This window comes from Papio anubis, chromosome 1, assembly GCF_008728515.1.
Source record: "Papio anubis isolate 15944 chromosome 1, Panubis1.0, whole genome shotgun sequence".
NCBI classification, from domain to species: domain Eukaryota; kingdom Metazoa; phylum Chordata; class Mammalia; order Primates; family Cercopithecidae; genus Papio; species Papio anubis.
This window is the reverse complement of record NC_044976.1, coordinates 138,733,523-138,759,268: the sequence shown is the minus strand read 5'-3', so window position 1 is coordinate 138,759,268 and position 25,746 is coordinate 138,733,523. Positions and strand designations below refer to the sequence as shown.

General features: G+C 39.5%; 1 protein-coding gene across 10 annotated transcripts in view; it reads left to right on the top strand.

Annotated features, from left to right (window-relative positions):
- Positions 1–14,960, top strand: part of DISP1 (dispatched RND transporter family member 1) — a 199,228-nt gene extending 184,268 nt beyond the window's left edge. For 6 of the 10 annotated variants that reach the window (XM_021926935.2, XM_009186787.4, XM_009186789.4 and 3 more), the window contains 4 exons: positions 157–284; positions 650–747; positions 3,536–3,633; positions 11,353–14,937. In XM_021926935.2, the coding sequence (XP_021782627.1) occupies positions 157–284; positions 650–747; positions 3,536–3,633; positions 11,353–14,937 (3,909 nt within the window). Of the gene's footprint in view, positions 1–156; positions 285–649; positions 748–3,535; positions 3,634–11,352 lie in introns of all 10 variants that reach the window. The other 4 variants (XM_009186796.4, XM_031655521.1, XM_009186775.4 and 1 more) reach the window with 1 other exon arrangement.
- Positions 14,961–25,746: the final 10,786 nt, after the last annotated feature.

Below are 25,746 nucleotides of genomic sequence, written 5' to 3'. Positions count from 1 at the left end.
CTTGTTTTAATGCAGTCACCTCTGGAGTAGCTGTGAGGAACTGTATTTTCTGTCGAAAGCTATACATTACTTTGACATTGCTTTCCCAAGCTTTCATTGTAACTATACTTAGCCTGAAATGAAATACACTAACGAGCACTTGTAATTTTGCCTTAGGGTTTTGAACCAAGAGGAACAGCAATAGGCCAGAGACTGGTCACATGGAATAATATGGTGAAAAATACAGGATACAAAGCAACATTAGCAAATTATCCCTTTAAATATGCAGATGAACAAGCCAAAAGGTAATCAATTATTTATTTTTATATAACTTTTAGATAAAACATTGCTTAATGAATTCCTCTTAAAATACTGCCTGAACAAAAAATTTAAATGTAAAATGTGTGGCTCAAAATCTTTGCCACTGAATTTGTTTAGCTTGTCATTGTGTTTCAAGATTTTGTTGTAGTAGGATGAAAAGGTGAGATTTTCTTTTTTTTTTTCTTTTTTAGAAGTGAGAAAGTTAATGTTGATTGCTTCTTTTAATCCTTTCAACTTAATATCAAGAACTAAGCAGGTCATGGCTTTGAGGAAGTACTGTTTCCAGTATGCTTATCAGCCTTGAAATAGCGAGAACTTTATTGAAGATCAAATTGTTGTTCCATTTCAGCCATCGGGATGATAGATGGTCAGATGATCATTATGAAAGAGAGAAAAGAGAAGTTGACTGGAACTTCCACAAGGACAGCTTTTTCTGCGACGTTCCAAGTGAGTGGCATCGTAGATGAACACATGCTCAGCGGTTTGCTGGCATTTAAAATTGAACATGATCACAGTCTAGACTGATAGTCGTGTGTGGCTAGTCACACAGCTTCACTGTTGCTGTTGAACCTAAAGAAATTTTGGCTAATTAACTTTTTCTTTTATTTCTCTAGTTTAGTCAACTACTAGTCTGAGTTTATTATATTATTAAAATTAATGAAAAAAGTAATGATTGAGTTTTCTTATTTTAAGGAAGATACAAATCTAATGAAATTCTCGACCTCACCCAACATTTGAAGTCTTTTTAAACATTCCTTGTACTGTTTATTTCTAGATCAAATACAGGTACATATTTTTGGATTGAACCTTGAAATAATCTGTTGAATTATTTAAAAATCAGTTAAAGTTTTGATTCATTCTAAAATGAATCAGAAAATGACTTAAAGTTCTGATTCATTCAAAAAGCAGTACTGTATTAAGAGCCGTCAGTGTGCTGCCTCATCACTAGGCAGTAGAGGTAGAGAGGTGAAAACAATAAAGTCTAGAGGTTCAAAGTTTGAATACTTCGGGCCTGTCATATAATACAAGTGAATAAAGCTAGCTAGGTATGACAAGAGAAGTGATGGTGATTGTGGAACACTAAGGAACATCTGCCCTGTCTAAAGAAATCAGCTGCTACTTAGCCGCGACAAAAGATGGGGTTCTAGAAATGAGGACCCAAATGTTGCAAGAACTTGCCAGAGGTCAAAAATCCAGATTTTTTTTTTTTTTTTTTGAGATGGAGTTTTGCTCTTGTTGCCCAGGCTGGAGTACAATGGCGTGATCTCAGCTCACCGCAACCTCTGCCTCCCAGGTTCAAGTGATTCTCCTGCCTCAGCCTTCCCAAGTAGCTGGGATAACAGGCATGCGCCGCCATGCCTGGCTAATTTTATATTTTTAGTAGAGATGGGGTTTCTCCTTGTTGGTTAGGCTGCTCTCAAACTCCCGAACTCAGGTGATCCTGCCGCCTCGACTTCCCAAAGTGCTGGGATTGCAGGCATGAGCCACCGCACCTGGCCAAAAATCCAGATTTGAATGTGGAATCATCAGATCTCTAAATGTTGGCAACAAATTCACTACCCAAAATTTGCTGTAACATGGAGTCAGCCTGATCACTCTGCAGCTGCCAGGGAAGAAGGAAGGCACAGCCTAGAGGACATGAATATAAGTATGTAAGCCATTGATTAGCCATAGTGATTAGGATTGAGGAACTGTGGATAGTGTAATTTCTAATTAAGTAAATATTAACATTAAAGCTCTTTTGATTTCAGCTTTTGCTGTTGTTATTGAAAATCCCTCTTAAATGTATGTTTTGCTGTCTTATTAGAACACTTAATAGAACACTAGATGACTTGATTGGATCATTGATGTTTCTGGAGCTTACCAAGTCTCAGGATCTTTATTTTGATCTCTTACTCTGTATAGTAATAGACAGTGGGAGATTAGGCAGAATCTTATACTGATCCCAGGAAGCAATACATGTTTCCTTTTCTGTCTCTTCTCTTAAAAAACATTAGGAAGTTGAACTCTGGTTACTTGCATGTTCTGGCTGGTTTATTTCTCTCAATCAAAGTGTTACTATATATTATTGCTTAACCAACATCTGTTAGTTATGATCTTAACCAGGAAAAACATTACATTTCAATAGTCAATGCTAAATATTGTCTCATAAGTAGATTCTGCCTTGACTAAAGCCATTACCAACTCTGTGTAAATGAAATGTTTCAGTTTCCACCAGGCTGATTTTGCTCTCCAAAATTAGTCAACATAAGGTAATAGCCAAAACTTCATGATCATAGATAAAACCTTTTCTAATAAAGCTTTACTCATAAATTTACCAGCTGATTTGTTAGCACAATTAGGCATTTTAACTAACATAAAATTAATCTTCTTTGTTTTATGTGGTTCATATTTTTTAATATGTGGTTCATGTTGTTTCTGTTCTAAGGATACAGAAACAATATTGTTGGGCATCTGTTATCATCTCATTTAATCCTCACAGCTATTTGAGATAGATATTGCTGTCTGCATTTTACAAATGAGGAACCAAGGCTCAGAGAAGTTGTTAGTTGCCTAAGGTCACATAGCTAGTAAATGACAGGACCTGGTTATATCCTAATCTGACTTTAAAGACCATGCATGCTCTTTCTAGTATATCATACAACCTCCCTTATTCAGAAACATATTTTTTGTTAATCTGATTGTCAAAATATCTTTTCTAGATTCTAGTATACCAGAGAGACCATGTACTCAACCGGAATATGGCCAGCATTCTGTACTTAGTTGACTGTTTTTAGTGATTTTAAATAGATCACCCACCATCTTTCCTCTCTAGTTAGCTGCCAGGGAGAACATCCCTATAATCCATTCTTGGTATTCCCTAGTGCATCTTTTTTTATTATGGTGATGTGTTGTGAAATTAAAAGGGATATATTCAATTAGTTTCCTATTGTAAATTCCTATGGATTTTTCTTCCTATAGTCTGACCAAAAATAGATTTGCTATATATTTCATACAATTTTAAGATATAGTGAGTAGACAAAGGCTTTGCGCTAAGACAATATTATGGCATTGCTTTTTTTTGTTTGTTTCTTTTAACATTTTCTCCTGGAATTTATCAAAGGAAAGAATTTCCTGCTGCTAATGAATCGTCCATGTGGTTTCCCAGTTTGAGTTATTTCCGAATCCTGAGTCTTATGAAATAAATGAATAATTTATAAACCTTTTTCTTTCCTTTTTTTTTTCATATCACCAGGTGACCGATATTCCAGAGTGGTATTTACTTCATCTGGAGGGGAGACATTATGGAATTTACCTGCAATTAAATCGATGTGCAATGTAGATAATTCCAGGGTATGTAAAATAAAACTAAAATCTCCTTAGCACAAATAAGGTTGTATTATTGAAACTCCTTTTACTGCTGACCCTGGTGTCTGATCAGATGAAAGTACTTAAGAGGCTTACCTACTGAGGAGTAAACTCCAGCAGGCCAGCTTTGCATTCTCTCAGATCCCAGGATCAAAGTGTCCGTGTTTCCTTCTCCAACTTTAAAACATACCATCTTCCTTTTTCTTTCCCATTCGTGGTCTCTGGCTGTTGATGGTGTTTTCTGTTATTTCACAGAATATTTCTTTTCAACATAATATTTAAGACTGTTTTTCTTCTTTTGTTGTATTTTTGATTTCCTAACCTAGTTTCATTGGTCCCTATTTCTTGCCCTGAGGCAATTGTCAGCATCTTAATTGTGCAATGAAATGTCTGCCTCTCTGGCAATCACTGGGTCATTTGGGCCAGTGACCTCAAAGGGAAATTTAGGGAGCAGGCTGGGAAAGGGGACATCAAAGAGCATAAATACAGTATCTATGTAAATGGCCAGAGTAATCCAATCCAGACTGCCCTGAATGCTAAACACCTTGTTGCTTTGGGAGACACCAGAATGCAAGACGACAGGCGCTTTGTCTCTCAGTCTTCTCTAGAGCCAAAAACATGTCAGCATCAGAAAATGTAGTGAGCTTCTAGGTTTAGAAGAGCTGTCAATTTCATATGTTCAGAGATAGTTTCTCTAAATAGAAACTGCTATCTGATGTCACTAATGAACTTGTCCGAGCAAAGCAACTGGCATAAAAGGAACACTTTGTGTTCCCACATAACTCTAAAATGTAAAATAACTGGTTAGTTAAAAATCGAATCATGTGCCCTGCTGAGAGCTAGCCTGACAACCTGATGCAATCACCTATTCTATCAACAGGGAAATGTCTTAATGAAATAGGCAGTAGAAAGGAAAGAAGAGATCACCCAAACCAGCAGTCTCATTGTGCTAATATGAGTACCTTCTAAGAAATACATATCTTAACCAGGTAACCTAGTTAGTTGGTCCCAGATCTCCCAGATTTACCCCATCCTTCATTCTAAGAGGCTGTACATTTTGAAAATGACTTTCCAATCGACTGAGGTATTGGGATTTTCTGTCAGTGCCATCTTCCTTTCACATAGACAAAACCACAAAAGATCTATAAACAGACCAAAGTTTCTTAATTGGTGATCAATCTTTATTTGTGATATTTTCTTCTACAGCTATCAGTTCCTTATTTGAAGGCTATGAACCTATTTCTCCTTGTCATGCATTAGGATACTTCTTATACAGAAAGTTAACTCTAAAGTTGTAAATGTGTAGTGATATTTACTATGTGCAAGATTTTATGCTGGGTACTTGTACATCATTCACAGTGGATCTATGACCTTGGAATTTATAATGTGTTTTACACGGATGATAAATTAAGCTTAGAGAAGCTAAGCTAGTCTGGTTACTTTATAATCACACCTTGGATGAGTGCAGTTCATTAACTTCTATCCCTTCTTGTCCTCATTCTTCTACCTTTGGTTGATCTTCAGACCTTCCCTTTCCTGAAGACTCTGAAGTGATTGAATTCACTCAGTTAATTAATAGCTGATATTTAGTACGTATTTATCTAAATACTTTAACACATTATTTCATTTAATCCCGATGACAGTGTTATGAATTAAATACTAAATAGCCCGTTTTTTTAGTTGAGGAAAGTTCACATCTGTGGTCGGGCACTTCCAGGATTGGAACCCAGCCAAGTTGAACTCCAGAGTCTGCCTTTACTCACCCTGCTTTATGCTTCTAGTGAGGAAGATACCTCCCCCATTTTGTTTCCTTATACAGTGCCATTTGCCACAGAAATGAAGCTTAAAAAGTCATTGTGGTCCGGAATAAGTATCCTTTTTTTTCTTAAAGAATTTATTCTAGCAATTTATTCCATGAGTGCATGTTAGACTCTGAGACTCAAAAGCCAGTAAGCAATAGTATGCCATGATGGGTTTCATAAATAAAAGTAGTATATTATTTCATATCTCTCTCTCTCTCTCTCTATATATATATATATGTATATGTATATATGTATGTATTTGTGTATATATATTTGTAACTACCTCAACATGATTTATGTAGATCGATGGATGATAAAAATCATCATGTTGAGGTAGTTTACAGAAAAGCATACGCAAAGGACAGGATACATAAGTTGAATGAATTACATGAAGGGAAAACAATGGGAGGAAAATAATAAAGCTAAGATGAGATTTATAATAATGCACACCCCACAATCTTGTACATTTGCTCATGGGAGCTGCAAACTTATCTCTAACCTCCCAGCAGCCAGAGCAAAAAGAATTTCACAATCAGTAACAAAAGTCATAAAAATAGGGTAACAAATTTGTTTTTTAGAAGCCCGGCTTTTCCTCCTGCTAAGACAGGAGGAGACAGTTCCCCATAGTCTTCATAAAAGAAGTGTGATGCTGTATACAAAATTGTTAACAGCATGCTTAGAAGAGATACAATATTAAAGTTCAGCTGATTTGCAAAACATAGGTAGGCTGGTAGCAAGAAAACATTATATAGCAAAAGCATTTCTATAAGAGATCAAAGCAATGGAGTCTAAGTATGTGGCTTTCTAATGGTTTAGCTTGTTGCATTTGCATAATTTAGACTATCTAAAGGAATAGATGTACTCTGCTTGTCTAAGTCCGTCTTTCTACCGAGTTGATGATAAGGATTGGACAGCTGTGAGTTTAAGTTTGTAATCCCTGGCAAGAACAGGACAACTACATGTTTTTAGTACATACTTTGTAAGTCACCAACTAAGAGCATTATCTATATGATTCGGCAGTTAGTTAGGAAGAGAGTAGTATTGTGGTCCTCTTGTGAGAATTTGAAAACCAGACTCAAGACACACGTCAAAATGAATGGTTGGTATGGCCAATTATAAATCCATACCAACAAATGAATAAATAGGTGATCAGAGCCCCAAAAGTCTACCTTAAAGAGTATGGTTATCATTTTAACTTATTAAATACTATTTTTACCAATTATAAACACCTTTGTATTCTAGTCTCAAACTCTATGAACCTGTAATAAACCTTTCTCATAGAGATGATATATTCATCTGCTATCTTAAATAATAACTATTGGTTAACAGTTTGGCTTTCAGATTATTACGGTACCTTTTTTTAGTCTCCCAGTTCAAGACACTATAAGGATTTTTATTTGTTACAGTGGTTTGAGCCGAGTTGTCCTAAGACTACTTGGCAGTTGTTCTTCTCCCCCAGCCCCCAGATCCTGGTTGTTATATGGAAGCACTTGATTATTAACAACTCTGAAGTTAAATGGGGCACAACCAAGTGATAGCAAGCAGAAGACCTTAATTGTTGGGGGGTTGACTCCAGAAAACGTCTGGTAATTAGTATAACATCCCAGTGAGACCAGATGTTTCAACTGTCGCCTGCCTGTGTTTACAGCACATTTAGTTCAAACTCTAGATTTTCTTTAGATTACATGCCATTTATACTCATAATTCAGACAGCATTGGTTTCCAAAGTGAAGTGCTTCTGTTTCTGATCCTGTTTTCTACCTCCTAACAGAAATGCTTGTTTTCTTACACACTTTCAAAAGGAGCTTCAGTTGATTCCCCTACTCTTCTTCATTGCCTCTTTCTACCCTTTGACATCCTAAAGGACACACTTGTGTCATTAGTAACCAGAAGTGAGTCTCTGTAATTTTGACTGCTGGAAACCATTTACTTGTTCTGTAGTCTTTGTACAATGTAGAAGTTGGAGCTCTGAGGACTCAGCTTGTAAAGGGATTTGAAATTTGGTGTCAGAGACTGTTTACTAGGGTGACTTTTGTGAACAGCTGGAAAACCCCTGAAGCTTAGAAGATTCCAGAAACATGTTTTCCTATTCTTGTTTTAAAGAGGGCTACAGAGCCCTTGCTTTTTCTTTTCTCCCTAGGCTCCCCTTAAATGTTTAATACATAGGGAGCTTTGTTACACAGGGAGGAGGGTCCAGCAATCAATTGAACCTGGTATTAAGGGCTTAATTTTCCTCCCTTTTGTTCTTTTCTCAGCTTCTTAAAATATCTTCAACTTAGCCAATAGTTTTAAAAGTTAAGGTATCATTTAAAACTCTCTGCTGGTTTCTTCTTTTTCTCTCTTCTCTTCCTTTACCCTCTATTTTAAGTCAACTCCACCCCTACCACTATCTAACTAGGGAAGTGCACAAAGACATGTTATAACCACATAAGCACAATGGTTCCCCTAAGCACCCATCTTGTGAATAACTAGAATTAGAAGGGCTATATTCCTCATGAGAGTTATAAGAAGTTGCTTCCAGTAACTCCATTTTTATTTTTATAAACTTCAAAGATTTTGAAATTATTCATATGAATCCCTCTTCCAAAAATATGGCAAAAACATATCTGTTCTGTGTGAAGACATGCCTGCTTTCCAGTCTCTTCAAGCCCCATAATATAATACATGCTTCTGTGTTTCTATATCTCAGTCACATGTGACTAAAGTAGTGCCATTGTCACATCACACTTACAGACTTGGGTACTTGCTCTGTAGGTCACCATAAGCCCTTACATATAATACCATACTTCTCGCTTTGAATTACAGTTATTTATGTTTGTGTCTGATTTCCCTGCCACACCGTGAACCATTTGAGAGGAAGGACAACTGTGTCTTACTCATCTTGTGCAGATGCTCAGTAAATTTGCTTTTGAATGGATGAATAGATCAAGAACATATGACCTTACTCCCTAAAAGTATAGACAATTCCTTGAACTCCATTCCTTTAAATTCAGAGTGCTGGCATCCAACTCAGGGTAGAGAAAACCAGTCATGATGTCTTTTCTCTGTCCTTGTTTCTTACCCCGTATGCGTTCTCGAAAACTGGTTTCCCAAAGGTTGAACATCAATCAGTACCATCTTTCAATTGGAGAATTGGCTCCCCAGTGACTTACTAGCACTTGTTTTTAATAGCAGCCATCAAAATAGTATTTAGTCTGTGTTTATAATTCTAACTTCTTAATCTTTGGTCAACTATACACATCTAAAAATGTGCTATTATTTGAAAAGATTATTCAAGGACAGAATTCTATGCTTTCTCTCCCAGTTTTACTTGGCAACTCCATGTCCTTTATCTTTGACATTTGATTATTTCAGCAACTACAGGTCATTTTCCTTCTAGCTGACAATGGATTTTCACAATGGATACAGTTCATTTTCTTCCATCTGAAAACTGTCAGACATTGGGGTTGCATTACCTTTCATTCAGTTCATCAAGCTGACCCTAGTGGTTTGTATGTTACTTCTTTGTAAGGTAAAACTGGTAATCTGCCATGAAAACCAGTGAGATGCCATTCCAGGGTTTCCTGTTGTTAGGTGGTTCATTTTTCCCTAAGTTAGCATATGTGAATGTTTTTACCTGGAAACAGTCAAGTATGAATTATCCTAGTTTATGGGACGTCTACGATTGTTCCTCAAAAATGAGCTTTAAAATGAAGCCTTTGTTAAAGTAAATATTATTTTAGTACATTTGAACAATAACCTTTTGGGTTCATTTTTCTTTACCCTCAATAGCGTTATGTTTAGAAAAACAAACAACTTTTTATTATGTAAATCCTCCAGCATATACAAAAGTAGATAAATAGTGTAATGGACTGTTGAAATAGGTCACCCAACTTCCACAGTTCTCAACACGTGGCTAGTCCTGTTTCATCTACACCCCACCCCCACAGGATTAATCCCAGGAAAGCATCCTGGTAAACAGAGTTCAGGGATCATAGGTAACTTGGTTCTTGGGTAAGTCCAAGTTCTAAAGAGGTGATTCATGCCAGCTGCTGCTCTACTTTGAGAAGACATTTCAATATATGATTGATAAAGCCTAGTTTAATCAAGGTAAAGAGTGTTTTTAATCCTACTAGAAAAAAAAAAAAATACTCACTTCCTCTTTGAACTTTGGAGTTTCTTGCCTGTAACAGCCTTTGGTAAATAGAGATGAGGGAAACTGATAGGACCAGGTCATCTTTAGTTCTAGTTCTCCTAAAGAGAACTCTCTGGTCAGGCTCAGGAGAAGAGGAATATTTCTTATTCTCACCTCAGAGAAGAGGGGCTACTCATCTAATTTACAGAATGGAATGGTACAGACTTTACCATAATCTAGCAAACCAGTGATGGAACAATTTTTCAATTTTTTATAACAATAGCTGTAAGATGGAAAGCCTCCTCCTGGAACAGTGTTTTAAATGAAACACTTTCCACACCAAATCCAGAATTATCATACTTCCTAATATGCAGCAGGCCCTCATTTACCAAAAGAGAAAGTTCTCCAAAAAAGGATTTTTGCCAATTTGAATAAACTTTATGGAAGAAATAATTAAATTCTTCAGCATTTATTTTATTGTATATACCAATTTAAAAATCAGATATAAATCATATTTTAATCTAGAAACATTGCCCTTTTCTACTCATACTTCAGGAAACAATTTTATTCCAGACTTTTATGCTTCTTTTTTGGAGATGGAGTCTCACTCCGTTGCCTAGGCTGGAGTGCGGTGGCACAATCCCAGCTCACTGCAACCTCCGCCTCCTGGCTTCAAGCAATTCTCCTGCGTCAGCCTCCCATGTAGCTGGCATTACAGGCATGCGCCCACCACGCCCAGCTAATTTTGTATATTTAGTAGAGACGAGGTTTCACCATGTTCGCCAGGCTGATCTCGAACTCCCGACCTCAGGTGATCCACCCGCCTCGGTCTCCCAAAGTGCTGGGATTATAGGCGTGAGCCACAATGCCTGGCCGATGCTTCTTGACATCAGCACTTTTGATATTACTGGGGTCACTTTTTGATTCACCCAGCAGTTTTTGTCTTAATCTGTTTGGGCTTCTATGGCAAAATACCTCCGACTGGGTAATTTATAAACAACAAAAATTTATTTCTTATAGTTCTAGAGGCTGAGAAGTTCAAAATCAAGGAATTAGCAGATTTAGTCTGGTGAGGACCTGTTCCTCATAGATGGGGCGTTCTATGTGTCCTCATGGACTCTTATAAAAGCACTACTCCCATTCATGAGGGCTCCTCCCTTGTAATTTAGTCACCTCCAAAAAAGCCACACCCCCTAACACACTGGGGATTAGGTTTCAACTTGAATTTGGGAGAAGCACAAACATTCAGGCCAAAGCAGTTCTCTAGGGAATATCATCTTTGCTTCTAACTGTTGATTGAAATATAGTACTTTAGTCACCAACAATTTCATGCTGATAACCAGAATTTTAGGCAAAACCACAAATTTGTATCAATTGTACAGTTGTTTTCTTCATCCTATACAGGTACATACCTAAGCTGCACAACCTGTCCACTTCATTGCTTTTTAAAGTGACTTTTAAAAGTCTTGTTGACTAAGTAGGTGTTAATTTGATCTCCTTTTGTAAACAAAACTAGCATTGGTTGAAGTTGTTTCACACTTGCATGTCATCCCCAAACAGTAGTTTTTAATTCAAAATAAAGTAACCTAAAGGGCATCCTATAACATGAGGCCATTTAGGGGGAAATTTCACTCTGTTTTCAAACTGATTCCTAATTTAAGAGGATAATGATTTAGCTTTTGTAACTTTCCCTGTCCCTCAAGGTCACCTTAGTGCAGACCTTTCCAGTTGTGAACGATTGTGAACCAATTTAAACTGTAGTCCTTCTGCTTGTCTCTATCTCTGCAGATCAGATCTCACCCCCAGTTTGGTGATCTCTGCCAGAGGACCACTGCTGCCTCCTGCTGCCCCAGCTGGACACTGGGAAACTACATCGCCATTCTGAACAATAGATCATCCTGTCAGAAGATAGTCGAGCGAGACGTCTCTCATACCTTGAAGCTGCTTCGGACTTGTGCCAAACACTACCAAAATGGCACTCTCGGGCCAGACTGCTGGGACATGGCAGCCAGAAGAAAGGACCAGCTCAAGTGCACCAATGTGCCACGCAAATGTACCAAGTACAATGCCGTGTACCAGATCCTCCATTACTTGGTGGACAAAGACTTTATGACCCCAAAGACGGCTGACTATGCCACGCCAGCTTTAAAATACAGCATGCTCTTCTCTCCCACAGAGAAAGGGGAGAGCATGATGAACATTTACTTGGACAACTTTGAAAACTGGAACTCTTCTGACGGCGTGACTACCATCACCGGGATTGAGTTTGGTATCAAACACAGTTTGTTTCAGGATTATCTTCTAATGGATACTGTGTATCCTGCCATAGCCATTGTGATTGTCCTTTTAGTCATGTGTGTCTACACCAAGTCCATGTTTATCACTCTGATGACAATGTTTGCAATAATCAGTTCTTTGATTGTTTCCTATTTTCTCTATCGTGTAGTATTTCACTTCGAATTTTTTCCTTTTATGAACCTCACTGCCCTTATTATTTTGGTTGGAATTGGAGCAGATGATGCTTTTGTCCTGTGTGATGTTTGGAACTACACAAAATTTGATAAGCCTCATGCTGAAACCTCAGAAACTGTAAGCATCACCTTGCAGCACGCTGCCCTCTCCATGTTCGTCACCAGTTTTACCACTGCTGCTGCCTTTTATGCTAACTATGTTAGCAACATTACAGCAATCCGATGCTTTGGAGTTTATGCAGGGACAGCTATTTTGGTGAATTATGTTTTGATGGTCACATGGCTTCCAGCAGTTGTTGTGCTGCATGAACGGTATCTTCTTAATATATTCACTTGCTTCAAAAAGCCCCAGCCCCAAATATATGATAACAAAAGCTGCTGGACAGTGGCTTGCCAGAAGTGCCACAAAGTACTCTTTGCCATTTCAGAAGCATCTCGAATTTTTTTTGAAAAAGTATTGCCATGCATTGTCATTAAGTTTCGCTACCTTTGGCTGTTTGGGTTCCTTGCCTTAACTGTAGGTGGGGCCTACATTGTATGTATAAATCCAAAGATGAAACTGCCCTCACTGGAGTTATCCGAGTTCCAGGTGTTCAGGTCGTCTCATCCTTTTGAGCGTTATGATGCTGAATACAAAAAGCTTTTCATGTTTGAACGTGTTCACCATGGTGAGGAGCTCCACATGCCCATCACAGTAATCTGGGGCGTGTCCCCAGAAGACAATGGCAATCCACTAAATCCCAAGAGTAAAGGGAAGTTGACGTTAGATAGCAGTTTTAACATCGCCAGCCCAGCTTCCCAGGCATGGATTTTGCACTTCTGTCAAAAACTGAGAAACCAAACGTTCTTTTACCAGACTGATGAACAGGACTTCACCAGCTGCTTCATTGAGACGTTCAAACAGTGGATGGAGAACCAGGACTGTGATGAGCCTGCCCTGTACCCATGCTGCAGCCACTGGAGCTTCCCCTACAAGCAAGAGATTTTTGAACTGTGCATCAAGAGAGCTATCATGGAGCTGGAAAGGAGTACAGGGTACCATTTGGATAGCAAAACCCCAGGGCCGAGGTTTGATATTAATGATACTATCAGGGCAGTGGTGTTAGAGTTCCAGAGTACCTACCTCTTCACACTGGCTTATGAAAAGATGCATCAGTTTTATAAAGAGGTGGACTCATGGATATCCAATGAGCTGAGTTCGGCCCCTGAAGGCCTCAGCAATGGTTGGTTTGTCAGCAATCTGGAGTTCTATGACCTCCAGGATAGCCTCTCCGATGGCACCCTCATTGCCATGGGGCTTTCAGTTGCTGTTGCATTTAGTGTGATGCTGCTGACAACTTGGAACATCATCATAAGCCTTTATGCCATCATTTCAATTGCTGGAACGATATTTGTCACTGTTGGTTCTCTCGTCCTGCTGGGTTGGGAGCTAAATGTGTTGGAATCTGTCACCATTTCCGTTGCCGTTGGCTTGTCTGTAGACTTTGCCGTCCATTATGGGGTTGCCTACCGCTTGGCTCCAGATCCCGACCGAGAAGGCAAGGTGATCTTCTCTCTGAGTCGCATGGGCTCTGCGATTGCCATGGCTGCCCTGACCACCTTCGTGGCAGGGGCCATGATGATGCCCTCCACAGTTCTAGCGTACACCCAGCTGGGCACCTTCATGATGCTCATCATGTGTATCAGCTGGGCTTTCGCCACCTTCTTTTTCCAGTGCATGTGCCGGTGCCTTGGACCACAGGGGACCTGTGGTCAGATTCCCTTACCTAAAAAACTACAGTGCAGTGCCTTTTCCCATGCCTTGTCTACAAGTCCTAGTGACAAGGGACAAAGCAAAACACATACCGTAAATGCTTATTTAGATCCCAGGGCCCCCAAATCTGAACTGGAGCATGAGTTTTATGAATTAGAACCTCTGGCTTCCCACAGCTGCACTGCCTCTGAGAAGACCACTTATGAAGAGACGCACATCTGCTCTGAATTTTTCAACAGCCAAGCAAAGAATTTAGGGATGCCTGTGCATGCAGCTTACAACAGTGAACTCAGCAAAAGCACTAAAAACGACACTGGCTCTGCCTTGTTACAGCCCTCTCTTGAACAGCACACCATGTGTCACTTCTTCTCTCTGAATCAGAGATGTGGCTGCCCAAATGCCTACAAACGCTTGAAATACGGCCCGCACTCTTGCCAGCAGATGGGGGACTGCGTGTGCCACCAGTGCGCTCCTACCGCTAGCAGCTTTGTCCAGATCCAAAACGGCGTGGCACCTCTGAAGGCCACACACCAAGCTGCCGAGGGCTTTGTGCACCCCATCACACACATCCACCACTGTCCCTGCCTGCAGGGCAGAGTAAAGCCAGCTGGAATGCAGAATTCTCTGCCTAGGAATTGTTTCCTCCAGCCAGTGCAGCACATTCAGGCCCAAGAAAAAACTGGCCACACCAATGTACACAGTCTTCAGAGGAGCATAGAAGAGCATCTTCCAAAGATGGCAGAGCCATCATCATTTGTCTGCAGAAGCACTGGATCATTTCTCAAAACGTGTTGCGACCCCGAGAATAAACAAAGGGAACTCTGTAAAAATAGAGACATGAGCAATATGGAGAGCAGTGGAGGGACTGAAAACAAGGCAGGAGGGAAAGTGGAGCTGAGCTTGTCACAGATGGATGCAAGTGTGAACTCAGAACATTTCAATCAGAATGAACCAAAAATCATATTTAATCATTTAATGGGGGAGGCTGGTTGTAGGTCCTGCCCAAATAATTCACAAAGCTGTGGCGGAATTGTGAGAGTGAAGTGCAATTCTGTGGACTGTCAAATGCCAAACATGGAAGCCAATGTGCCTGCTGTATTAACACACTCGGAACTTTCTGGTGAAAGTTTGTTAATAAAAACACTATAATAAATACAGCATTCAATTCAGAACCAGTGCCTCAGTTATTCTTTTAACATGGAAGTAAAATCCAGAAGCTTAGAAAAGAAGCCCAAAAATACAGCAACAAGCGTGTTTCACATTAACAATTATAGAATATTTTTATATTCCGTAGGAACAATAAACTTACAAATCTGCTGAGTGCGTTAGGTTATTAGATTGGATGATTGGATAATTGTTGGATTTTATATTTTCAAAAAGTATGGTTGTTTTTTGCATTTATGCCCAGCTTGAAATATAGAAATATATAAATATTTATATATTTATATCTCTTTCTACACTCCCACTGCAGTGAACTGGAGGTTTAAAGTTTGAATTAAAGTTTCTGTTCTCCTGGGCCATCATATTCACCTGGTATCCTCATTCTAGTGTATTTTGTGGGCAGTGATCAGGACTTCGGATCGCTCAACACGAATACTAGGAATTGCTCTAATTTTAATTGAGCCACTTCATTTGGGATCCAAAAACTAAACAACATTAAAATTTACATTTTTGGTGAGGCTTCATGTAAAAAATCAATTGCCAAGCACCTTAATAATGCATCCCACATGTCTGCTTCAGTAGACTTTACATGCAGCCAAGAACACCCTTATATCCACACCAGTGTCTTTTCCACTTTAGCCAAAATGTACAGTTGTTCAGTTATTTTAGCTGTTAACCCAGGAGCCATGAGCATCATCTGTGTCAGGCCACAATTACGTTAGAGGCACAGAAGGAAGGGCATGAATGAAGAGATGTGATCACACAAAACAGTGCTGCACTTCCCAGGGTACATTGCCTGATACCAGAGACAGATCCAGGTCACGTGAGCATTCAGAGCAAGGGAACTTGGATGAAGTCTTGCTTCCAACTCTGCCCCTGAGGGGCCATGTTTAGAAGGCTTCTTTCTTCTTTGTTAAAGAGTGTCTCAAGACACGTAAGGATTATTTTCTTGTGCAGCTAACACCTGGAAATACTGAGCCTTCAGGCAGCATCTTAAATGACACTTGTGTATCTCATGTTAGATCAGTCGACAGTAATTGAGCTGTTGGAGCCTGCTTTCTGGATAAGGCTTCAGATGACAGCCGTCATCATAGGGTGTCATCTGATCCTTTGTGTATTCCAGCCCCGTCCTGGAAGTGTTCCTCTGCATTCTGCTTCCCTCTGGAGTTCTACCTCCAATTTGGTCCTCCGAAGAAAACAGTGGAAATATTTGTAAATACAATGTTCCCTCCAAACGTTATATTGGTTATTTTCTAAGAATAGTTTTCCAAATAGATCTGCATGTTATTCCAGGGCCTGAAAAAAAAGCTGTCAGGAGCAGGAAGGGATCTTATGGGTCATTGACTCCAGCCCACATCCACTAAACCACAGATTTGTTAAGTAACTTTCCAGCTTTTGCTTGAACACTCCGGTGACCAGTAGCTCACTACATGTCTACCTTGGTTGAACCGGAATCTGTTGTCCTGTAGTTTTTCTACCAGTTTGTCCTCATTCTGTTCTCTGAAGTGAAAGCAAACATCCCTCCTGCTAACATTCGCAGTTCACTGAGTTCATCCTGTGAACACAGATTGAGCATCTCCACACTGTGTAGCTGAAATACACAGACTCTGATTACACTGCAAGGAGGAGGACCAGCCCCCAGGAGCGTGGATGGCACTCCCGCTAGTTCACACAGGGATGGAAATAACTTTTGCTCAAGTATTACAGCCAACTTTCAGGCAGCGTACAGGGAACTAGACCCTCTAGGTGTCTCACATGCTCTGTTGCTAAGCTGCCTCTCCAAACCAGTTAGATTTTTTAACACTGACATTCAGGAATTTATGTCCATTCCCATCGCACTTAATTCTGTTAGATAAATACGGGATATATGGAGGAGAAGCAACACTTGAAAACAGGACTCACAAACCCAACACTAGAGTCTTTGATTTCCCTCTGAAATGTGTAACCACAAAGTTATGTGAAAATTTAGTGGCCCAAAAGCACTTTTTTCTTGGGCACACACACAGATTGAATTTAAAGGCATTTAAAAAAAAAAAAAAAAACAATTTGTTTATGGATGACCTAACCTGTAAGACTTTCAGGTAAGCTAAGTGTCATTTGATTTGAAAATGAAGACTAGAGGGAGGAGGGGGAACATCCTATGTCTTCTCCCTGGGTTCCATCAGGGAGGCATGGTTACGGTGCACCTTGCCTGCTCTGGCTCCAGGGGGCTGGAGGGGCCTCCCCCATCCCCCAACCCCCATCCCCCATCTCTGATTAATTACCCTGAACTTTGAATGCAACAGTGAACCCTTTTCACATTTAATTCATCTCCAGATTTGGGACTTTGAATTGACTATGTTTTTCGCAAATGGATTTCTTTTTTTAAAAAAAGTATTTATTTGCTGGGGCTAGAAAGTTTTAAGATTTTTTTTTTTTTTTTTAATTCATTACTGGGCAGCAGAGGATCACTGTTTCTAGTAATGTTTCACAAAAAATTTCATCCAATCTTCTAGATAATTTTCAAAACAGATAAGAGGTTAAATTATACATAGGGAAAAGATCCCTTTCCTCTGTCTGTGAAATACTTGTAACTTGGAAGGTATTTGGTTATGGAAAGAATTTGCAGACTCACTACAACAGAGAACATCTCTGAGGTTTGAGTCCATGTTATCAAATTTGTTCCTGACTTCCCTGCAAGGTCATTTTTTAAACCCTATTTTATTGAAAAGTGGAAGAGGCCAAGAGCAAGGATTTTTTCACAGAGACAAGCTGTGTTTGAAATAACCACACCGCTTCATCTGTGTGTATTCATTTCTTGTGTGTAATTGCTGTAAAATGCACATCCTCCTAGAATAATATTCTTTAAAGGTAGGCTAAGCTGCTATTAAATGTTATTGTAATAATCTATGCCTGAGCTTCAATCATTCTAAATTTTTAAACTTTTGCATGGGGTGATGTGAAGAGTAGTTTACGAATGTGATCTTCCAGGAGATTAGGAAATGTTCCCGGTTCCCATTGTCTCACATGGAAAGCATCTTTCCACCAGCAGTTAGGATAGTTTCTGAATGAAATAGCAGCAAACAGTGTCTTTGAAAACAGCTGCATCTTTTCACTTTAATGAGGAGAGTCATTTTAGAAGAAAAATTAAACCTATGGTTTAAAAAAATCCAGACTCAATTGAGATTTTTTCATAAGGTTCAAACATAATCACAAAAATAGAAATGTGTTGAAATCACAAGCGGATTGTTTTTTATGCAGAAGAAACTATCACGTCCAAATACGCTGGATGCCATAGCGGAGCTTCTTGAAATTTTTGCTGGCATTTAGTTTATCTCTAATTATTGTTACATTAACCTACTTTTTTTGTTAGACATTTTCATTAATGTTTGGTTTTGTACACTAAGGTTTCATATCTTTGCATTAAATATAAAAGAAAAAAGTAACGAATATGGAAGGTTGATTAGTGGTATCTTGTGCCCTTTGTTCTTAACAGTGTTTTAATTGCCTTAATTTTGGATTTGCTTGTGTGTGTGTGTGTGTGTGTGTGTGTAAAGAAATGATGTCACTTCTCGTTTTGTTAGCTTTGTAAACCAAAGGGTGCTCACACAAAAACAACTAAGTAATCAGGATCAACAAGAGTTTCCATCAGATCCCCTAAACCATCAGTTAGAACATGAAGTTGACAATACAGGGGACAACTAGGACACAGTTCAGTAACTCAGTGGAGCCTGATGGGTATTTGTTGCACATAAGTATGCTTTCCTGAGATTCTGGGGCCGTGAGTGCTGTTTTAAGTTTTAGGGAGGGGGACATGAAATACAGCAATGATGGTCTGCATTCAGAAGTCAGTCCAAGAAGGAGCTCTTTCTAGCTTGCCTATTCTTACGGTTTTAGGTAACCTTGAGAACCATATACTTTTTTTTTTGAATAAGAAGATAAATCAGTGGCCCAAATTATTCAGAGTGATGCTGCAGAAAACAGGTTCCCTTCTTAAGGGATTTAAGCCAACATTTGAAATAACAGTCAACACCTCTGCTGCTCTCATCTGACCCATACAATGACTACACTTCTTGACTTTGTACTTCCTTTAGTGACTGTGATATTCACGACCCTGGGACACTCACAGTGAAATAGTTCAATTCCATGTTCTTAAATCAACTGCAATAACTAAACTTCAACATTTACATTTTCAAATCTCTCTTTTTTTTTTTAACATAACTTTCTGTAATGTAATCTACACTTTCCTAAAAAATTAAGGGCAGATTATTTTTAGCAAGAAATATTTTTCTTTGGGGCCGGGCACGGTGGCTCACACCTGTAATCTCAACACTTTGGGAGGTCGAGGCAGGCAGATCACTTGAGGTCAGGAGTTTGAGACTGGCCTGGCCAACATGGTGAAACCCTGTCTCTACTAAAAATACAAAAATTAGCCAGGCTGATGGTGCCTGTAATCCCAGCTACTCAGGAGGCTGAGGCAGGAGAATCGCTTGAACATGGAAGGAGGAGGTTGGGGTGAGCTAAGATCGTGCCACTGCACTCTAGCCTGGGTAACAGAGTGAGACTCCATCTCCAAAAAAAAGGAAAAGAAAAATATTTTTCTTTGGAACCCAATAAGGTTCTTATAAGAGCCGGTTTTAATTTGAGGCAAAGTAACAAAGTAAAATTGGCTCAATCTCTATCCACTAATTGGCCATTTTCGATCAATGCATTGGACTTTTAACTTTCCACTATTTAAAGGGGAAAGGATTTGCTAAATAAACCAATAATCTAAACAGGATTACAAAGAGCCTGTTTAGCCTGCCTAAGAAAACAACTTCTAGAGTTTAAAAAACTGTTGTGTTACTGTCTTTGCAACATAACATGATCATTACAAATCTTATTAATTTTTAAAAGGGTCCTGTGGGATAATCTCTAGGCAAAACTTTACCAGATGTTTTAAATACTAGGTGAGAATGGGAAAATAGCATGTGTTTTCAGATGGTCCTCAATGTGGTCTTTCTGAGATTCTCCCCACTCCCACCAGCTGCATTATTCTATCTTGGGAAACTCTCTCACCCACAGAGTGACTTCTATTTCTCTCTTTTGTGGCAGCAATCAAGAGCTTAATTCACTGGAGCTTTAAACCATGGGGTGTGTGAAGCCGCAAGCATTCCTCTCCCTCCAGTAAAATTTCTGTTTGTAAAGAGATCTGAGGAAAGGCTTTGTGAAACAAGCAAATCTCTGACAATATCCTCACTCAGATTGAAGTTCACCGGTGTTTGTTCTTTTCTAGAGCTTGATCTCTTCTCTTTACTTTTAGTTTCCTGAACAGTGCATGTGTTATTCGTCATATATGTGGGATGGGAGTAGATATATACTGAATAATCTTGAATTGCTGAATAATTCTGTCACAGATCCCAATTTGAATTTCTTTGCCTTGCCCTGCCTGGAAAAGGACCCTGGGCTCTGGCAGATAAAGGGGAATTCCCTTCAGTGAATGGCTTCCCTGCCAATCATGACAAATTACACAGCTCTCTAGTAAATATCTGCACGATGCCAACCGAGAGGAAGCAGAGGTCAGAAAAGCCAATTTTGAGACAAAACTTCAATCCTTCCTCTAAGTCACTGTGATTCAGAAAACATTTAGGCACATCTCCTATCCTGGAAACAAAAACTGATTTTTCTCATCTGTGGGTTGATCATTACAAACCACATGGGAGTGGAAGTATTTACCTTCAGCCCCACAGAGCTGGAGGGACAGTTTTCTATTCTCTGTGTTTTGATGTCATATTTGGGTCTTGGGTGAATTGGGTTGATGAGTCTTTTTTTAGAGCAGTTTGGGCCATCCTGAAGGAAACTACGGGTAACCTCACCTGCTTGCACTCCAAACTCCTTTAGAGAAGGGAGCAGATAAACTATCTAGGCCTTTGCTCCGACACCAGGTTTCACCATCAGCATCTATTGCCCCGTATGATAATTGTCGGATGATTGATCCGTCTCCCTCACTAGACTAACTCCTGGAGAGCAGGCATTCTCGTCAGCACCTTGTTGCACTGAAGTGACAAAATTCAACTGCAAGTCCATTGCATTCAGGGCACTTTGTGCCTCCCTTTGCAGGGCCTCTGATGACCAAGAAAGCTACTGTCCTGAAAAAGCTAAATCAAAGACCTCCAAAAAGAAAGGATTTGCAAAGCACATATTGCACAAGTAAGACTTTTTAAAAATAAGAGGCAAATATGTTGAAACTAGGATTCATGGCCGGGTGCTGTGGCTCATGCCTATAATCTCAGCATTTTGGGAGGCTGAGGCAGAAGGATTGCTTGAAGCTTGGAGTTTGAGACCAACCTGGGCAGCAAAATGAGACCCTCATAAACAACAATAAAATTTAAAAAACAAAAACGAAACTAGGATTCAGATAGTCCTGAGCATTTTACAGTCACTCCTGTTTGCAACTCCAAGGTCTTTAAAAAAATTGAGGGCTTTTTTTTTTTTTTTTAATCCCTTTGTTTTTGACAACAAAGACCTGGGTTGAAGAGCAAGACCGGCCACTTTCTAATACCTCAGCTGTCTCATCCGTAAAATGTATGAGACCCACCTTACAGGGTTGCAAAGGTTAAATGAGATGCGACGCATTAAAGAGGCTGTGGTGTAACTATTACTATTCAATAGCTTTTATGCTCGTCGTCATGTCATTCGATTCTACTCATTAAAGCTCATCCTGCAAACATTCGAGCAGGCCATCCTTTGTCAGCTGATTCCCTGTCATACAGATGCTACATATATATTTAACTATATTGCAAACATTGCATATATTATATATAGTATGTAAATGTATGTACATACATATATTCAATGTATGGATTTGCTGCAAATACTTCAATATAATAAAAACTGTATTCTACTCTAGTCTGTCTCACTGTGACCTCTGCTGTGTTTTAAATAAGGTGTTTTTATTTATGTTCCGAAAGCTGTATCAGTGTATCCATTCACTACATTTTTGGGGTACCATAGAGGCATTTTCTACTCTGACTTCATAAGCTAAATAATGTTAAGGATATCCTTCATATTCTGGCTGTAGCATTTTTTTTTATAATTTACAAGTCCCTTTTCCATGCACACTTATCTAAATTAAATCAGTCTTCGGATGGGCGCTGTGGCTCACGCCTGTAATCCCAGCACTTTGGGAGGCCAAAGCGGGCAGATCACCTGAGCTCAGGAGTTCAAGACCACCCTGGGCAACATGGTGAAACCCTGTCTCTACTAAAATTAAAAAAAAATTAGCCGAGCGTGGTGGTTCCTGCCTGTAGTCCCAGCTACCCAGGAGACTAAGGCATGAGAATCTCTTCAGCCCAGGAGGCAGAGGTTGCAGTGAGCCGAGATTACTCCACTGACTCCAGCTTGGGCTGCAGAGTGAGACTCCGTCTCAAAAATAAATGAATAAATTAATTAAGTCGGTCTTCACTATAAGTTGTCTGCCAAAAAATTTTGAAGGAATGAATGAGTTAATGGATGAAAGGATAGACAGACTGTTGAAGTAGCCGGAGCAAATAGTTTTCCCTTGTTTACAGATGAACTTGAGGTGAAGGAACTTGATCACTTGCCTGACAAGTTTCAAGGTAGGAGTCCAGAGTTTTTTCCACAATATAATCCTACCATGATGAAGTCATTAAAAAAATGGTTCATGATTCCCTGATATCATTTTAGTTTTAACCATCCCATGACCCCTCTTCTGATAGAATGATTCACTAGTCTATTTCTCTTGACTTAGTTCTTATTCAAGGTAGATACATATTTTTCTAGTTTTTTATTTGCTACTTATACTTATGGGTTTTGTCACATAATATTAGTTTCATGTTCATTTTGAGGGTCTTATAATACTCAGAAATTGAAAAGTGAAACCCAAGATCTGCAGTGGTTTCTGCTACAATAAGCTGAACTTTAGATGAAACTTTGAGAAAATGGATAGACACAATTGACATTTTCCAGAATACACGTTTTATTTTTAAAATCTCCTAACTCGGTGCTTTTGCTAATGCACACTGAAGTTTCCTTGATTCGTCTGCCATCCATGTATAGATTTACTCATCAATCCAACAGACACTGCCGAGAGCCTGCAATAAGCCAGCTACTGTCTCAGTTACTAGAGCCTGAATAAGACACGGCCCCTCCCTTCCAAGAGTGCAGTGTAGTAAACAAACCATTACAAGATAAATGACTGCTTGGAAGAAAAATCAATTTTACAACAGCCCTCATGAACAAAGGATTAATATCTCTACTATGCAATGTAAAAGAAAAGAGAACCAGTGGAAAAGTGGGCAAATAGCCAGGCACTCGACAGGAGGGATACAAATGGACAATCTATTCACTAGTTGACTTATCTTTTTAACTTACACGGTTGTCCAGAATTTTAGATAGATGGCTTCCAGTGTTGGAAACGATGTGGGCGAAAGAGGTACTATTTGGATAGCTGAAAATCAACACAATATTTTGAAAGGGTAGTTTCTGACAACACTGTGGATGTTTACAGTCTGTGATAGAAGAGTCTCATTTCTAGAAATCTCCCCTCCAGAAATGATGGCATATGTGTGTGCCATGTGTATGTATGGGAGTGCTCATCACAAGAATTCAAAACAAATGCTGTCCACCAGAAGAGCCCTGGTTAAAGAAAGCTATAGAATACGTGGTAGCCCTTTAAAAGAATGATGTAGATTTGTATGAACTCACCTGTAAAGATATTCATGGTACATCGTTAAGGAAAAAAAATAAGTTGCAAATAAAATAGAATGATACAACAAAACTTTTAGCAAGGTTTCCTCTGGCGAATAGACCCAGATATAAGACTACCTGCAAATGACGGAGTAATTTAACATTATTTCATAATTTGTTTAATGTGCTTGGAAAATAGGTGATTTTAGCTTTCCTTTATGTGTTTTTCAATATTGTATTTTGTGTATTTTTTTTTACATTGCAAGAAAGCAACAGGCCACACAGCAGAAAAGGGGCTGTCTACCCGATATTTTAAAAATAGGTGAACATCCAAATGGCACAGTTCAGTGTAAGTATAGTAACCCAGGAGTGTACAAAACGTCATAAGAAAGGAGAAGAAAGGACAGAATCCTGTGTGTTTACTATTTATGTGGTCTCTTTTCGTCTATTATCTATTTAATCCCTGGACAATCTAGGAAGTCAGTAGTATTACGCCTATTTTACAGATGCATAAACTGAGGATAAGAAAAATTAGGTAACACTTCTAAGGTCACACAGCTGTGTAGCAGCAGAGATAGATTTTAGCCCAGGCCTGTTTAGCAAGCTCCCACCTGAATGTTTGGGCCAGGTATTATAGATGCGACCAGAGGCCAGAGCTGCAATCCAGGCAGAGGAAACTGCAGATAACAGTCAGAGACTTCAAAGAATTTAGCCCATCACAGGAACATTTCTAACAACAGGGAGAAGTTGTAAAAATTTCTCATACCTGATAACGAGAAGACTATAAAAGAGTCTTCAAGTCACACCAAAATTAAAATCTTTTTTCTACAGCTTTCTTTATTTGCTCTAGAACTAAGGGCTTGAACAGGGGCTTCTAGAAAGAAGGCAGATCTGAATCTAGACTTCCCTTCTCACACAGTGATTTGTGGAAAGGGGAATTCTGTGTGTGTGGTGGACTGTGATCATTCCCGGGTATCCGTATTTTAAGAGCCTCTCCATATTTCAAAAGCTTCCCTCATGTTGTGGATCTACCTTCCCAGCATGGCAGCCAGACACGGATTCCCAGCCTCGCTTGCCCTAAGGCTGCCCACGCATGACTTAGTTTCCACCAATCAGATGGACTTTAGTTTGAAAGTGATGAAACAGGCCGGGCGCGGTGGCTCACGCCTGTAATCCCAGCACTTTGGGAGGCCAAGGCAGGTGATCATGAGGTCAAGAGATTGAGACCATCTTGGCCAACATGGTGAAACCCCGTCTCTACTAAAAATATAAAAATTAGCTGGATGTGGTGGCGCACATCTGTAATCCCAGCTATTCAGGAAGCTGAGGCAGGAGAATCGCTTGAACCCGGGAGGCAGAGGTTTCAGTGAGCCAAGATCGCGCCACTGCACTCCAGCCCAGTTGACAGAACGAGACTCTGTTTCAAAAAAAAGTGATGAAACCATCAGGGACCAGGGCTCAGACTTGCAAATGCATGTGATTTGGGGGTTGTCAATGTCAGTAGCTCCCTTACCAGGACCATTCTTCAGTGCAGTGCTGGAAGTTGTTCTAGAAGCTTGGGTGCCTCCAGTCCTTGCAACATTTCAGTGAGTTTTCTAATGTCCTTAATAAATGCTCTTCTGATGAAAACCGGCTAGAATAGATTCTATTGTCTGCAACTCAGGACCATGACCAACATAACACAGGGACTCTAAGGGGAGAGGAAGAGCCATCCTATCACCCTCCTGGTCTTATCTTCAAACAAGGAATGGAGAAAGCTATGAAATAAAGTGTGCTGGCCTCTTTGTTAGCACTTTGTCTTCACTTCCTTAAGGTTAATGAGCTCTAATCATGTTCAGAATTTCCCTTAGCGTTTTAAATTCTGCCCCAAGGCAATTACATCTTTTATTTGTTTATAAATACTCTAGTAGTAATGTCTTGACCTCATAGCCTCTGAAACATTTTCTTCCCCAGCAAATGCTAACCATGGAAACAACTCAGCCAAAATGCATAACTGATAGAAGAGAGGCAGGGGCTATGCCTAACTCCCTCAGGGAGTTCCCTAGGATGCCCACCTATCTGAAAAGAAGAATGAGAACCGAGGAGGGGAGGCAGACAGGTGAGAAGACAGCTTTCAAGTCCTTTGATTTT